This window comes from Thamnophis elegans, chromosome Z, assembly GCF_009769535.1.
Source record: "Thamnophis elegans isolate rThaEle1 chromosome Z, rThaEle1.pri, whole genome shotgun sequence".
NCBI lineage: Eukaryota > Metazoa > Chordata > Lepidosauria > Squamata > Colubridae > Thamnophis > Thamnophis elegans.
Genome location: NC_045558.1, coordinates 82,981,765 through 82,998,752, shown reverse-complemented (window position 1 = coordinate 82,998,752; position 16,988 = coordinate 82,981,765). Strand labels below are relative to the sequence as shown.

The following is a 16,988-nucleotide window of genomic DNA, read 5'->3' as shown; positions in this document are numbered from 1 at the left end:
TGCATATTATGATCCTGCAACGTGGGCACAAGACGGTTCGTGGGGATATAGAACGCCTATATACATGATAAATCGCATTATTAGATTACAAGCTGTATTAGAAATAATTACAAATGAAACTGCATTGGCATTAACTAAGCTTGCAAAAGAAAGTGTATTGTCAAGAACTTATATTATGCAAAATCGTTTAGCCTTAGACTATTTGCTCGCTGCCGAGGGCGGAGTGTGTGGTAAATTTAATCTTAGTAATTGTTGTATACAAATTGATGATTCTGGAATTGTGAGATCCTTTGTTTGTATTAACTGCTGACTAGCTTTCTTTGAACTTTCCTAATAAAAAGTGTTCTGGTTTAGCCAGAAATCACCATTTTCACCCAGTCTGCAGTGTGCGTGTGTGTCTCATTGCCAAAGCAGCCTAGGAATTAGAGATTCGTGAAGTGGTCCATCGGATTGTGAGAATGCTTGTATCCTCAATGCAAGCTCACTCTCGCAGGTAATCAGGTAATAGGGCTAGTAGATGCCTGGTGCTATCTGCTTTGCTGGATCTTTCATGATCAGGTAGCCTTTGCCAGATGTTAGCCATTCCTCAATTTCACCTTCTTGCAGTATGTTGTTAAACTGCTTGGCAAATATTTGGTGTAGAATAGACTAATCAGGTGTTTCAACCAAAATCTATGCAATTCATCTTCACCAGGTGCTGACCAATTCTTGATGATCTTTGCTTTTTTTTCACCTTTCTGCTGTTCATACAAATTATTTCATTTCATTTTTTAAATTCTTATCCTTCCTTTAACCAAGCTGTGTTCTTGTTATATATATATATATTATTTATCAGCACAAATACAACAAATATAACAAAAAGGCAACAGTAAAAATATTGGGTTTCTGCCTGGATGGTCTCTTATGACGAGCCGAAGGACAGAGAGTGAAAGTGTGACCTTCCTCCCATATTTGGGCATACCGGGGGTTGTAAAAGAAATCATTCATTATATATATATATATATATATATATATATATGGATTATCCCTATTATAACTCTTATGGTTTGCTGCATAGTCAGTCAGACATTCAGACTGGATTTGGCATTTTGTCTACCTATCAAGTCCTCGAAGATTTGGGAAAGGTAGATGTGGTGTTTGGTGGTGTTACATACAGTATATTGTTGCAGATGTAAGTTGTTCCAAGTAAAATCATCTTTTGATGGTGAATTTGTCAATGCTGATAATGTTCAAGTGGTGCACCAGTTTTTTGGGATACCATTCAAGGTACCTGTTATTATTGTTATAACCTTTGCTTTCTTTTGCCACAATCATTCTATTTCTATTTGGATGTATATTTTTTCATCTTTTCCAATTCTTTCTCTTCTCTTCTGTTGTCTCCGGGTACAGCCACATCCACTATTCAGTCTTTTTTTTCTTTCTTATTGACAATTATTAAGTCTGGAGCTTTATGTGTGTATGTTTGAATTCAGAAGTCCCAGAGTAAGTTAGCTTCTTTATTTTCTATGACTTTCTCTATTTTATGGTCCCACTAGTTCTTGCTTGACTAAATATTTCTTGTAGATCTTCCAATGCACCATTATTGCTACTTTGTCATACCATTGCTTGTAGTCAGTCTATGCAATCTTATTGCAGCAGCTAATTAGTCTAATTTGCTGTCTACTGCTGTCTTTTCAGTTCTGGATTTGTGTGCATTTGTTCTTAAGGTTTGATATTGGGCAACCAGAATTAGCCCTTGAGTCTCTTTCTTCAATTTTCCCACTTGGTGCAGTTTTTCTCCCAATTGATGTCAATAAGTTCCATCTTAGCAAAAAGTTTATCTATTTCTCCTGTTTCATTGGGTGGCCTGTAGTATACACCTATGGCAATGTCATTCTTTCCCCCTTTTATATTAACCCATATGTATTCAAGTAGAGTTTTGTTCTTGGTTTTAGGTATTTCTATATAAATTTCCTGGGGAGGAAAGCTATGGCAAATCTAGACAACATACTAAAAAGCAGATACATCACCCTGCCAACAAAAGTGCATATAGTCAAGGCTATGGTTTTCCCAGTTGCAATGTATGGCTATGAAAGTTAGACCATAAGAAAGGCTCAGCGCTAAAGAATTGAGGCCTTTGAACTATGGTGCTGGAGAAGACTCCTACAAGTCCCTTGGACTGCAAGGTGATCAAACCGGTCAGTCCTAGAGGAGATCAACCCTGACTGCTCTTTAGAAGGCCAGATCCTGAAGATGAAATTCAAGTAGTTTGGTCACCTAATGAGAAAGAAGGACTCACTGAAAAAGAGCCTAATGGTGGGAAAGATTGAGGGCAAAAGAAGAAGGGGACGTCAGAGAATGAGGTGGCTGGATGGAGTCACTAAAGCAGTAGGCGTGAGCTTAAATGGATTCCAGAGGGTGGTAGAGGAAGGCCTGGAGGAACGTTGTCCATGGGTCGGATATGACTTTGCAACTAACAATAACATTTCTATAGATGTGTAGTGAATACTTACATACAGTATAATGCAGTTCCATCTCCTCTTTTGTTAGGCCTGTTTCTTTTGAATGATTTATATCCTTCTAACAGTACATTCTAGTCATGAGTTTCATCTCATCAAATTTTGATAATCACAGCTACATCATAGCTCCTCTTGTGCCCTAATACTTCAAATTCACTCTGTTTATTCTTCAATCTTTGAGCATTAGTGTATAGGCATCCAAGTCCTTTATGGCTGAGCCTGTGTTTGTTTCTACATCTCCTGTTTTGTTTCTGAGTTCATTCCTTCCCACTATTTCCTATCTCCTTGTTTAATTGGTTGTCTTGGGGTTTATGCTCATGATTAGGTCCTAAAGGTCCTAAAGATTAGTCACCCTCCCCACTCAGTTTTAGCTTAATCCTTCCGATAAGCGGACCCATTTTCCAAATGAATTCTTCTTGCTTCTTATGAGCTGCAGCCCATCCTCTGCCAGAAGCCCTTCATATAGATAATGTAGACTAGGGTCTAGGGATCTGTTCTCTCAACTTCTCCATGTAAGAAGAAAAATCTACAGTTTGTTCCTTCCAGCCAGGACAATGCAATCAGTGCTGATGAACAAAATAAGAAGCTAGGAACAAGCTGTTGAAAAGGAAGTTTTTATTTTGGAAGCCACAGATACTGCAGAGAAAACAGTGGTGGGTTCTGGGTGGCAGATTGCAAGGGTGAGCAGAAATGATTTTTATACCTTTCTGGGATTTTGTGACTGAGATGCCTGATGGGGTATTTGATTAGTTTAATAATGTGCCTTTGATATTTTGATTTTCCCCTTTGTGGCTTTCCGAGTGGGAAGGGGTCAAGTCCAGCCTTGGGGAAGGGAGAAAAAAAATAAATTTAGTAGGTTCTATGTGTTTTATTAGCTTAATCCCATCAGTTCTGTTTGCATGAGTCCGAAGTGCAGAAGTTGCTCCTCACTACATTCCTTCAAGTGGGATACAATGTATCCATTTGTGGAATGCTCTTCACAGCTCACCTGAAGCTATTTTGCTCAGCTGAGGGGTAGAGTTTTCCCTCTCCCTCTCTTCCAGCCTTTGCAAATGGTTCTTTTCTTTGAAACTTTCATCGTTTTAGTTCCTGCCTGAGCAACTGCTTTTTTTTTCTTTTTCTGGGGACATAAAATAGGGACAGGATGGTGACCCTATGGCATACCTGCCACAGGTGGCACGAGGAGCCATTTATCAGGGCATGTGAGGTGTTGCCCTGTCAGCTGGCCAGTGCACCTGCGCGCGCTGGCCAGCTGACTTTAGCCTTTATTTTTTGAGGCCATTTTTCACCCTCCCCCAGGCTCCAGAGGCTTTATAGGAGCCTGGGGAGGGTGAAAAGAGTCCCCCCCCCCCGGAGACCCTCCAGAGGCTTCCAGAGCACAAAAAAACAGCCCTAAGAGCAAACTGGAAGTCCGTTACTGAACTACCAGTTCTCCAGAAACAGTCAGAACCTGCTGAATTTCATCCCTGGGGTTGGGGGTGGGAGTCATGATTCTCTCTACAACCATCCCTAAAGCCTGTGGTTTATTTCTAAAATCTTCTTTCCTCACTGGATATTGACCTTTTGTTGGAAGTACAAATGCAGTATAAATTCAACCATAATCTGTTAGTCCTTCATGAATATTAGCCCAGTTTTAGGGAATTATTATTGCAAAACAATGAGAAGGGCTGCCAGTGATGAGCTAAAATAGGGAAGCATGGAATACTTTTTCTTTTCTAACTTTGTTGGAAAAACATAAACATTTCAAATCATGGTTTAATGTTGTCTTTTTATGAATTTGTCATTCCCATTGGGAGTTATATTTTGCAACTCTGAATTGTTTGTTGTGAGACATTGAAATCTTCCATTTAATTTTAAATGAAACTAGCCAAAATATATCTGACTTATAAGACCTTGTTTTAAAGATTTATTTCCTGACCACAAGAGGGAGCCAAAGACTAGTGATAATCAAACCAGAGACAAATAATGCCAAAAGAACTTAAAACATCTTGGAGGAATACTTTGACAAAATAATTCATTTTACAGTCATCCTATACTCTAAATATGTTACAAAAGAGGAATAAAATACTCTAGTAGTTAGAAGAAATATTGATAAGCCAGAAATGCTATCAAGGGTAGAAAGTTATCAAATCACTGAGGTTACTACACAAGAATTTGATATCATAAGGGACTCAATTGTTTTTTCAATATAGATCAATATAGATCTGACAGTAACAGTGTGTACTATGAAGATGGTTTAATTACAACTCTCCCTGTGCAGCTGAAAGAAAATTGCAACTAAGACTACGAGCCACAAGAGAACATGTTTTGGTGTTCTACTTCAAAATTGAAATTGACAATGCTGATATATTTGTTTTGAAAGTCTTTATCTGAGAATCTATTGAGAAAAATAGTTTATGTTCATGCAATAGACATTCTGAAGAAGAAATATTTCATGAGCACATGCTGGAGAGAGTGACTAAAATTCAAAAGACTAATTGGTATCCGGTATCTTATTGGTTCAATATTTATAAAATTAAAAGAAACATTTACACTCATCGTGTTGTACTTTAAAAAGTGGGTTTGAAAATGGATAAATAAGTTAGTCTTAAAGTGTATAAATATTATCAAAATTGATTAAAAATATTTATGTTTAAGAGGAAGAGGAAAAGAAAGAAGATTGAGTTTTTGTTTTCTATTACATTTGAATAATGGAAAATTAATAATGAACTCTAATATGAGAGAAAAATTCCTTCTTTTTTAAATGATATATTAGAATTAATTGTAACTGCAAAGAAGATGGTTTTAAAGATACATTTAGAGTTTCTTTAAAGTTGGTCAAAGAACTTGAAAGAATACTATGAATTTTGTCATTATAGATGATACTGCAGAAAATCTAATAGGTAAGTATAATAAAAGTCCCATATGTCACAATGGGAAAAATTGATTTGACTGAGATATCAAGATCATTGCAAACAAAGTGGTGTACTTAGTCCTCTTTTATTAGGAAATCATTTCTGTTTTTTTATGCTCCAAATAGAAAAAAATGGAATATAAATTTTAATGTGAAGAGTTAATAGTTATGGTGTTATAGAAATGGATTGCAACAACTAAAGGTAAGGAAAAATGTTGAGGCTTAAGATGTACTTAATACAGTGTAATAGTGGCCCATATTACCCTGTTATTTTGGAAATAGGCAGAAATTAATGCTTTTTCCCCTCTTCCCCCTTTACCCTACATTCCCCCCTCATTTTAATCTTGATTTTCATTGCATTGTATAGTATAATAAATTTCAATAAAAGCTTTAAAAAAGATTATGTAAAATATCTGGGCTTGCATTTTACAGACAATAAGAAATATATCAAGACAATTAATAAAAATGTAACATTTTCTTGATTAGGACAAATTGTAATTATTAAGACAAATGTATTAAAAACTACTTTCAAAAGGTACCAATTCAGATTCTAGATTTTTTTTTTACAATAATGACTTTTTATGTAAATATTACTATAGTAAGAAATTAAAATTAAATACATTCAAGATACTCCTTGAACTACAATGGCAATTGGGACTGGGATTTCCATCACTAAGCAATGTGATTATAAATCCCACCCACCCCCACTCCGTATATTCTGCTTCCTCCTGTCACATCTTTTAATCATAACCTGTATTTTTATTCTCTCTCCCTCTCCTTCCCTCCTCCCCTCTCACATACACACACACACACACACACACACACACACCTTACATACATACATACATACATACATATAATCTTATTGCTTCTAATGTTGTAAACTGCCCAGAGTCACCTTGCAGCGAGATGGCTGGCAAACAGAATAATATAAATAAAGGGACTGTGCAGGGGTGTAGTAGTGGAAGTAAGTGCACAGGTGGGAGAGACTTTCCTAAGTTATTTGCCACCTGTCCCCTCAGCTTTCCCACAGATTTGCTTGGCAATCACATGACCACAGGATACTGCAATCTCACAAGTATATGCCAGTTGTCAAGTGGCCAGATGGCAATCACATCCCCAAGTGGTTGCTAGGGTACTATCATTCTTTTAATGTTGACTGAATGAGTGGTCATTAATTGAGGACAACCTAGATGCAGATAATCCATTCAGATTCCATGGATAGACTAAAGACACAGAAAGAATTAATTTGTGAAGCCCAGAAGATGCCATAGTTGATGCATTTACAAATGCTGGAAGAATGAAACCTTACCTCCAAAATGAGGGACACCTTCAACAAAAAATATTTGACAAACTCAAATATGCAAGCAAATATAACAAATTTTAAAAAGCAATGATAGAATAGATGGTAAAATGTAAAGAAATAGTCACAAAATTTCAATTGGAAAATTATAGAATAAATCTATAGAATGTAATCCAAGTTACAATTTAAGAGAAAACTGGTGTAAAAATATTTTATAGATAGTATGACTTCACCAATAATTGCCACAATAGGCAAATCATATTTCAATAGTTATAAATGCCAGGAAAGAGAGTGATTTAACCATTTGTAGTGGATGTAAAAGAATCAGATATACTGAAAAGAAATATAAAATACTATTCAGAAAATTTTAGAAATCAAATTCAAAATGAAACCATTCTTCTTACCAGGAATAATTCTAAAACAGAGTTCCCCAATGTTTCTGGCTTTGCCAACTGGCACAGGGGAAGAGGGAATGGTTGCCACATGAGCGGCAAGTGTGTGCATGTGCGTGGAACTCAATTTGCGCAAGTGGCATGCAGACACGCCTGCCACTCACTTAAATGGAGAGTGTGTGCACTCACCCACTGCTTGCACAAGTGACTGTCCACTTGTTGGCTGTTCCCATGGTCCAGTTGCAACTCCCCCCGCCCAAGGCCCACTAGTGGACCACGCCCACAGGTTGGGGATCCCTGTTCAAAAACATTTTTTAAAAAAATCATAATTTACTAAAATACATGCTCATAGTCATGAGGATAATAAATTTAGCACAAATTGGAAAAGAGATACTGTAAGTTACTGATGACATCAGATTGATGACATAAATCTGGAGAATTAACAGCATATATTCACAAAAGAGGTCTAACCAAATTTCAGAAAGAATGGCTTCTATATTTGCAGCAAGGCTAATATAGAGTGTGGTTTTTAAGGGAGAAAAGAACCAATTAAAGAACTGAAATCAGAAATACACATAACAAATAAAATGTATAAGTATTGTACATTAGTCAGAACATCAGATGTTGTATGCTGCCTGATGTTCTTACTTGTGGCATCAACAATGCGGGAATAGTATCAGGAAAAACATAACCACAGACCAGAAACCAGTAACATGAAAAAATGGTGCTGTTTTATGCAAACTCAGCCATATTGCATTGCTGGTAGCTCATACAAAAGCAGAAATGTAGAATCTGACCTCTATTTCATCTCTGTATTACAAATATTAAAGATAATGGTGGATTTCAACTATTCTGACATAAAATGAAATCAAGCTTTATAGCGGCTGGGGGATGGCAGTTGGCTTTTAGCATATCTTGCAGAAAATTTCATCAAATTTCATCAATTTCATCCAGAGCCGAGGTGGCGCAGTGGTTAAATGCAGCACTGCAGGCTACTGCTAGATCAGCAGTTCAGCGGTTCTAATCTCACCGGCTCAGGGTTGGCTCAGCCTTCCATCCTTCCGAGGTGGGTAAAATGAGGACCCGGATTGTTGGGGGCAATATGCTGACTCTCTGTAAACCGCTTAGAGAGGGCTGAAAGCCCTATGAAGCGGTATATAAGTCTACTGCTATTACTGCTATAAAAGTGGAGCAATGTATTAAGACTTGGTGGACCAGTGGTGGGGGTATGTAGAGAGGGGATAATTCCGTGTGAGTGGTATGCATGCATGCAGCTTGCACAAGTGGAGCTGCACATACACGCTCACACAATGCTTGAGTGGCCTGATTCTGAATGGGCCATGGCCTGGGGGTTGGGCACCGTTGAATTAAGGGCTAAATTATATTGAATTTAATGGACTATAAGGAAGAAATAGTTGATGGAGTACAACTTGAAGTGACCTTGGGAGAGAATGATAATTGAATCCACACAGTACTGGCCAGAAGAGGTTAAGACAATCAGATTTGTGTCCTAGATTTCAAGGGAGCTAAGAGAAAGCTACAAAAGTTTCCATAGATTAAAACCTTGCAACAGAAAAATATTGAGGAAATTCTGAAAAATGATATAATTAACACCCAAACACACATAGTACCAAAAAGGAAGAAAAATGGGGGCTATCTCATGAAACCAGTGTGATTGCATTAAAAAAATATTTCTAATAGACTGAAAAACAAAAGGGACAATTGTTAAAAATGGAAAGAATAACATATAGCAGAACAACAGCATTTGAGAATAGGTCAAACCTGTAACGATAAAGTGAGTAAAGTTTTGGTTCAGAATAATCTGAACCTTGCAATGAATATCGAAAAACTGAAAAAATGATTCTTTTTTTTTTTTGTATTAAATGTTTTATTCATTTTCATTTTCAATTTTGTACATTCACTTATATACGGGATATTTGCAATAATAATAATATAATAGTAAGAAAAAAAAAAAAACCCCAACCTAAACACAACTCATAAACCCAACCTATCACTTTCATACACCCCTTCTTCTCCCCCTCCAACTTTCCTTTCTCCCTCCAACGATCACCCCTCCTACTTCCCTTTCCCCTCCTATCTTCCTTTCTCGCCTTCCTCACCCTCCTTCCCCTCTCATCCTCCTTACATTCCCCTCTTCCTCCCTCCTTACTTCTCCCTCTTCCTTTCCTCTACTTCTCACTATGGTGCATTTCTCTATTAAAAAGCAATAAGAAAAAAAAAGAGAAAAATAAAAAGAAAAGATAAGGAACAACAGTATACAAGTGTATTCTTCTTATTCTATATATTGAAACTATATCTCCACCCACCCACCCACCCCCAATGAACCCCCCTCCCTAACCCCCTCCGACTTCCCAGGTCACACACCCGGCACAGTTCAGTACCATTCACCTTCAAAATATCTTATTAACAATAATAATGAAAATAAAATAAAAAGAACACTCCGAAAAAGAAAAAAAAGAAAAACAAAAAAGTAAATAAAAAAAAATTGAAAAATCTTTTGCATTATGCTCAGCCTCCCATCATTCTTAAAATTTAAACAGTGTGAATCATTCCATTTATATTTTGTCCTCGTCCCTTACTTCTTTGATATTTACTCCCATCTTCCTGTAGACTCTCCAGATAGCCTTTCTTAACCTTATATTCAAATATTAGTTTATACAAAAATCAATTTATCTTCATACTTTCGCTACTCATCTTCCTATCCTTCGTTTCATGTCTCCATTCCTCCCAAGCCCAAATTGCATAAGATTAGGATCTCGCTCTTCACTTTAAAATCCTGAGCTTTTTATGTTATACTTCAGACATGTAAATTCGTAAAATGTGTGCCCAAAATCCATACCAGTTCGTTCAATCCCAAGATCCCTTCATCAATATCCCGCTCCACCTTCCTTTCTGCCCCACTCTTCCCAACTCCATTCATCCCAAACCGCAATTCAAATAAATCTTAGTCCCACTTTCCTCACAGAAAACACTTCATGCGCAGTTTGGATTGAAATTCAAATAAGTCTTGTAAAAGTCCCGTATAATATCTGTCTAGAATAAGCAATGCTTCTTTCCATTCCTCATCAGTACACAGCTTTACCATTTCATACCAAACAGAAATCCTAAAGTTTTAATCAGTCCAAAAGCTTAGAAAGTATTTTAAAGACGTCGCTGGGTCTATATTCTTTACTCTTCTGCCCTTCCGGAAAGAAAAGGCAACCCTCTGCCTTATAACCACGTGTCCCGCTGCTTTGAAAATATGACTGAATCCTCAGTTTCCGCTCTTCTGCCTCTCCAGTAGGGGGAGAACAACTCCCTCCTTCTTGTAACCAAGTGACTTGCTGCTTATCTTTCCTTCACCTTGTCCTTCCGCGTTTCCAAGTGAGTCAGGAAGCCCCGCCTTCAGAGTTTTATAATAAAAGTCCCGAGCTTCCGAAACAGAATTAATACGAAATCTTTGATTTTCAAATGTAACTGTGATTCCAACTGGAGCTTCCCATTTATACTTTATTTGACGATTTCTAAGTTCTTGGGTTAAAAAAGTATAACCTCTCCTTGCTTGCAGCATCTGGAGCGGGATCTCTTTAAAGACAAACAAATCATGGCCATCTATTCGGAGCCTGTTATTGTAAAATTTTTGAGTAATCGCATTTCTGGATTCTCTTGTGAAAAAGTATATAATTATGTCTCTTGGAAGCTGTCGTTGCTCTGCTACACGCGAATTCTGGCGATAGATTTTTCGAATATTCCAATCAAAATTGAGTCCCGGACCTCCCACCGCTTGACTGAAAGCTTCTACAAACGTCTGTTTCAAGTTCTCTCCTTTCTTTTCGGGCAGTCCTCTAACTCTTATTGCAGACGCCTTTCTGTTATAATTTATCATTGTAAGTTGTGTTTGAGTATCTGTAATCTCTTGTTGTAATGCTTGGATATTAGAAGTCAAATTAAAATTAGCCCCCTCCAAAGTTTCCAATTTCGTCTCCATTTCTTCAATATAATCTGTTAAAGTAGACGTGACTTCAAACATATTCGCATTTATCTGGGCAATTTTGGTCTGTATTTTATCGCATAAATCCAACACAAATTCTTTAATTTCTTTTCTAAAGTCATTAATTATTTGAAAGAGAAGCTCCTGTGTCAAAGAATCTCCAGTAGATGGCGTAGGAGACAAAGGCAGCGATTTGGTAACAAGTTCTTTAAGCACAAGGGGGGAGGATTTTTTTGCCTGTTTAGACCTGGGAGACATTATAGATAAAATCTGAGAATAGACAGATAAACAGTGTCTTCAGCTGGTCAGTTCTCCATAAATTATTTGTAGATTTTGCTCATTAATGAGTAGCAGTCTCCGGGGAAATAAAGCCAGTTAATTACGTCTTCAATCACCAACACAGTAAAAACGCCATTTTGTATCCCAATTGCGCAGAGAAGTTCAAAGGAAGAACAAGGCTGGTGTTTAGATAGTTAAAAAAAAAAACACATCACAGAAGCGAGACCCGCTCGTATTATCTTAAAAACAATTTATCATTGTCCTGAGTGTGGGAGTCGGCTGTCTAGGGCTGCAAAAAGGCAGCTGCGAAGAACTGGCTGGAGATAAGAGCTCAGTTACGCTGGGTCTATTCTCTGTTCGCAGCCCAAAAAAAAAAGGAAAAGGGCTGTGAACTACGAATAAATCCTAACACCTGAGCTTCTGCCTGTCCCTTTCTGCCAGAAAGGGATGATATCTATTGATCTTAATTAGATATACAGACCAGTACTCTAAGAGGGGCTCCGTTGAGCTCCTCGGCGACAGGCTCCTCCCACAGGAAGTAAAAAAATGATTCTTTTGATATTTGTAGAATTGGAGAAGAATCAAGAAAACAGTTGGTCAATTAGTTAAAGAAGATGGTGAGATGGTTATGGACAACAGGGAGTAAAGGCTGAACAGCTTAATTCCTATTTTACATTTGAAGTAAGCAAGGAAATAGGTGAGGGTAGCTTTGAATGATTTCAAGTCACCAGGACCAGATTACATCCCTGTGTGTTAAACTGAAATACAATCTCAGAATCACTGATTGTAATCTTCAAAAACTCATTGAGTGCCAGAGAAGTTCCAGAAAACTGGAGAAAAGCTAACACTTTAACTATCTTTAAAAGTGTGGGGGGGGGGAAATTGACCTAGAACAATCAGCTTTTCATTAATACCTAGAAAAATCCTAGAAAAGATCACTAGGCATTTGGATTTTCATCCATCCATCTATCCACCCACCCATCCACCCACCCACCCATCCAATTTGTTGGCCAGAACATGGTAATTACTAGAAGCCAGTAAGAATTTGTTAAAAATAAATTGTGGCAGGCAAATTGTTTTCTTTTGCATTGTTACAAAATGACTAGATTACTAGACCAAAAGAATGTTATGGATATACTTAGATTTCAGTAAGGCATTTGATAAAGTTGACTGTAGCCACATTCCTGATAAAACTGAATAATGTGAGATAAATGATCCTATTCCAAGATGATTTTCATCTGCTGAATAACCATATTCTATAAAGGTTCTTTGTCAATATGAAGAGAAGAATCCAATGGTACTTCCAAGTGAAGTATTTGGGGTGGTGGTGGTAGAGAACATATATACAAGCAAAATGGACAAGGATTTAGTAAGAAAATACCTCTCCACCTTGGATGAATACAAATCACCTGGGCCAGATAGCTTACATCCTAGGGTTTTGAGGGAGCTGGCAGGTATAATATTGGAGACACTGAATGTAATATTACAAAGCTACATAGCACAGGGGAAATACCAGAAGATTGGGAAAAAATCTGATATGGTACCAAAGTGGGGTTTTCCTTTTTTTGAAAAGTTTAAATTTTCTGCCCTGGAATTTTTGTCTGTGGAATCCAACAATAGTTGTTGAAACTGGCTCTTCTAAAAAATGCACGTACGACTATGTTAGAATGTCAATTTCTGTTGTATCTTGAAACTCAGGATTACTGTATATACTCGAGTATAAGCCTAGTTTTTCAGCCCACTTTTTGGGCTGAAAAAAGCCGCCTCGGCTTATACTCGAGTCAGTGAAAAATTTGCCCGAAATGGAGGAGAAAAAGGGGCGGGGCCATGCCGCTGGGTGACACTCGTGAATGGCCCAGTGCCCCTGTGAGTTTCCCCTCCCTCTGTGTCAGTTTGCCGCGCAGCGCGCACCGCACCATCCCCCCTCCTCACGTTCTAATGTAATGCAGGGCTGTCTTACGATTCCCCTTCCTCCCCCTCCTGCCGCTCTGCAATGATGTCCCACCTCCTCCTTGTTATGGCAAGCAGCCACATAGCGATGTCCCACCTCCTCTGGTACAGTGATCCAATGATAGGAATCACTGTGCCATGTGTCATAGGAGGCGGGACATCGCTCCCACGGCTGCACGGGACATCATCATCACAGCGGGACATCAGCATCATGAGGTGAGTGAAGTATTTCATTGAATACACCGCTAGTTTACTGTTTTTCTTTGAAATAAATATTCAAAAACATTATTGGTATCTATTTTTATTTTTGAAATTTACCGGTAGCTGCTGCATTTCCCACCCTAGGCTTATACTCGAGTCAATAACTTTTCCAGTTTTTTGTGGTAAAATTAGGTGCCTCGGCTTATATTCGGGTCGGCCTATACTCGAGTATATACGGTACATGGTTGCTTCTGCCAAAGGTTCCAACTACTTCTACATGTTCAACCAATTTTTTACTATTGATCAGAATGAAATCACCTTGTATGTTATATAATTTTTAAAGAAAATCACTTTGTATCCTATGTAAACTTTTGGAAAAAGAATCACTCAGGAAAAGCTAAGGAACTTTAGGGATGACCCTGCAGAACTATTTCATAATAGATATCTCTGTTATATCTATTATATTACATTTTTATTAATAGAAAAGAGTATTGTATCCTGAATAAAAGTAAAATACATGCAAAGGAAAAAACATCAGATTGGGTATCAGGATATATTTTCAGTGCTTTTCAAGGTTGGGCATGATCATTTACTTTGTTCTTGGAGAATTGAGAATAGCCAAAAATGAAACTTTTATCTACAATGTATCAAATGCTTTCCTGGCAGTCCTAGTCTCTAAAAGAGGCTTTTCCTGAAGGTTAAGGCTTATGATAAATTATTAGTAATAAATTTGAAAAATCAAATTTAAAATAAGAGAAAACTCGTGTTTTAAATGCAACAGTACTACAAAAATCACTTTGCAAGTATTTCAAAGTGCATCTGTGTGGCCCTCAGAATACATATGGGCCAGGATGAAAAAAGTTATTCTGAAGCCAGGTTTTACCCCAAGTATATTCATATTTATCGTATGCAAGCTAGAATCTTTAATTTAGACCTTGTGAGCCAGAATACACATAGTCCTCGACTTACATCAGTTTATTTAATGACCATTCTAAGTTATAATGGCACTGAAAAATGACTTATGACTGTTTTTCACACTTATGACCGTCACAGCATTCCCATGATCAAAATTCAGATTCTTGGCAAATGATTCATGCTCATATTTATAATGATAGCAATGTCCTGGAGTCATGTGATCACCTTTTATAACATTCTGACCAGCAAAGTCAACGGGGAAGCCAAATTCACCTAACAACCTTGTTACTAATTTTGACAACTGCAGGGATTCACATAATAATCGTGGCAAGAAAAGTTATGAGGCAACATTCACTTAATGTCTCACTTATCAACAGAAATTTTAGGCTCAATTATGATGGCAAGACAAGGACTAGCTGTACTGATGCCTATGCCACGCTCTGCTAGAGTCTACTCAGATTTAACTAATAAATAGCAAAAGTTTTTCCTATTTGGCAAGGTGGCCCAATTTTACCACTTCCCTTTTGGACTTAAATTTATGAATACAGAAGAATTCCAGATCTAATTGGTCAAAAAGAATTGAACAATCTCCCCATTCACCCTATGTACACTACAATAATTTGAACATACTGGCTTTCCCTTTATTTAGAGCAAGCAAACTTAAATTCTTCAGAACCATACTGAAGCAGGCACAGAAAGCAGGCACTCTATATGATTAGTTTCACCTAATGCTTATAACTTATACTCTGCATATATATCTCATATTTTAAAATTTTTAAGGGGATGTATGCTATTCTGACAAGATGGTTCTATTAACCAACCCTGGATTTTCAGATCAGAGAATATTCTTAGGATAACAACATGCTTGCATTCCAACAGCCTCTGTTTCCATGGTAGCCACTAGAAATTGAGAGTCTGGGGAAAGGAATGGGGTAGAGGAAACGGTAAATTGTCAGAAAATCGTTTCCTTTGCTTCGCTCCGGGAAACCAATTTATCTCAAATGGAGGAAACTTCGCTACCATATATTATACCCTTACATGCTGAATCGAACATATTTATCCCGTTTTATCTCATCCCTCCCCAAAACAGTCAAGGATTTCCAAAAGGCAAGTCAGAATTTTGATCATGATACGGAGTGCCCTTCCCCCACTGCAGCCGGTACCTGATAATGCCACAATTCCCTTTTCAACAGCAATAGAGACGTAACACGTTGAGTCCAGTAAAATTAGATAACTCAATTTTCCCCTTATGCCTTCCCTCTGAAGTGCTTCTAGATCTCTGAGCAATTTGGATAGGTTCTCACCCTCGTCGGAGAGGAAACGCGTATCGTAAAACTCGCTGGCGAAAGTGCCATATGAGGAATCGTGAGGTTGATGCTTCTCATCGGGCTGATTCCCTTTTGCATCTGTTTCGCGGCCTTGTATAGATCTTGTCTCCCTGCCGGTGCTCTCGTCCGCAGCGATGGCCCAAGAGGAAGCAGCGGAAGCGGCCACAAGCAGCATCCACAAGCTGCACCAGTGCAGCCACGACAAGATTGCTGCAAATGCGGCCATGGCGGCAGTTCTTAAGCCTGATAGATTCTTGCGCGTCGCCACCCCTCTTCTGCTCTTCTACTCCACCCTTTGCAAGACTTCAACCGAACTACTGTATTAGCATCAGATCTTACTGTCATAACCAAGCTTCAGCTGCAAAGGATGACCTTTTTGTTGCAAAACACTTCCTAATTATTACTTGAGTATCTACATGGCTATGGCTATGTACTTATTGGTAGTCAAGATAATTGGACATCACTGAAATCAATGCAATGCAACCAAATGAGCAGCAGAGGAAGACATATTTGAGATTGAAACCATGCTTCCATGGAAGGGAATAGCAGGCACAGAAATGGGAGGCTAAAAGTGATATTGAAGTACACTTGTCTATATTCCATGAGAAACAGCCAAACACAGTTTTGTGCATATTTGATAGTAATTAATGAGTATATATCTTTTTTTAATCCAAAGGAAGTAAGTTATCCAAGTCACTCATCTAATTTATTATGTGTGTCTGTTTAGTTATTGTGAAATCAGCTGGTTTCATTTGTATTACCTTTCTTGTATCTTGTCTTTTTAAATCCATAACCACAATTCAGATTCTCAATTGTATCCTCTTCCATCTCCTCTTTTAAACTTATGTTTATAGTAGATCTTAAGATAAATTTCTCAGTGCACTGCTGCCAAATAATCCTGAATTCTTCCAAAGTTAACACACTTTCTCCATTCTGTATTACTGGGTCTCTTGCCCCTTAATTATATCTTTAGTTCTTTCTGGTTGCTTCTAGTGTCCATCCTTCAAGTCTCCTCATAGTATGTTTTTCTACATTTTCCACATTTTCCTACATGAATATTTCTTAGCCTTGCCTTTACAATCTTCATATGTTTTAACATAATTTTAAACAACCCATGGGAAGAATTCTTATAATTACTTTTAATTTTTTATTTCTGATCCATCTAGCCTTTTGGGTGTTTATAACTTTTCAAAATCAATGATCTAATTATTCTTTTTGCTGTTTATTTCAGAATAAAT

The 16,988-nt window shown here is 37.6% G+C and overlaps 1 protein-coding gene across 1 annotated transcript in view; it reads right to left on the bottom strand.

Moving 5' to 3' along the window:
• Positions 1-15,936, bottom strand: part of FRRS1L (ferric chelate reductase 1 like) — a 49,030-nt gene extending 33,094 nt beyond the window's left edge. The window contains exon 1 of the mRNA XM_032238253.1: positions 15,727-15,936. Within this exon, the coding sequence (XP_032094144.1) occupies positions 15,727-15,925 (199 nt within the window). The 5' untranslated portion in view covers positions 15,926-15,936. The remainder of the gene's footprint in view (positions 1-15,726) is intronic.
• Between the last annotated feature and the right edge of the window lie 1,052 nt (positions 15,937-16,988).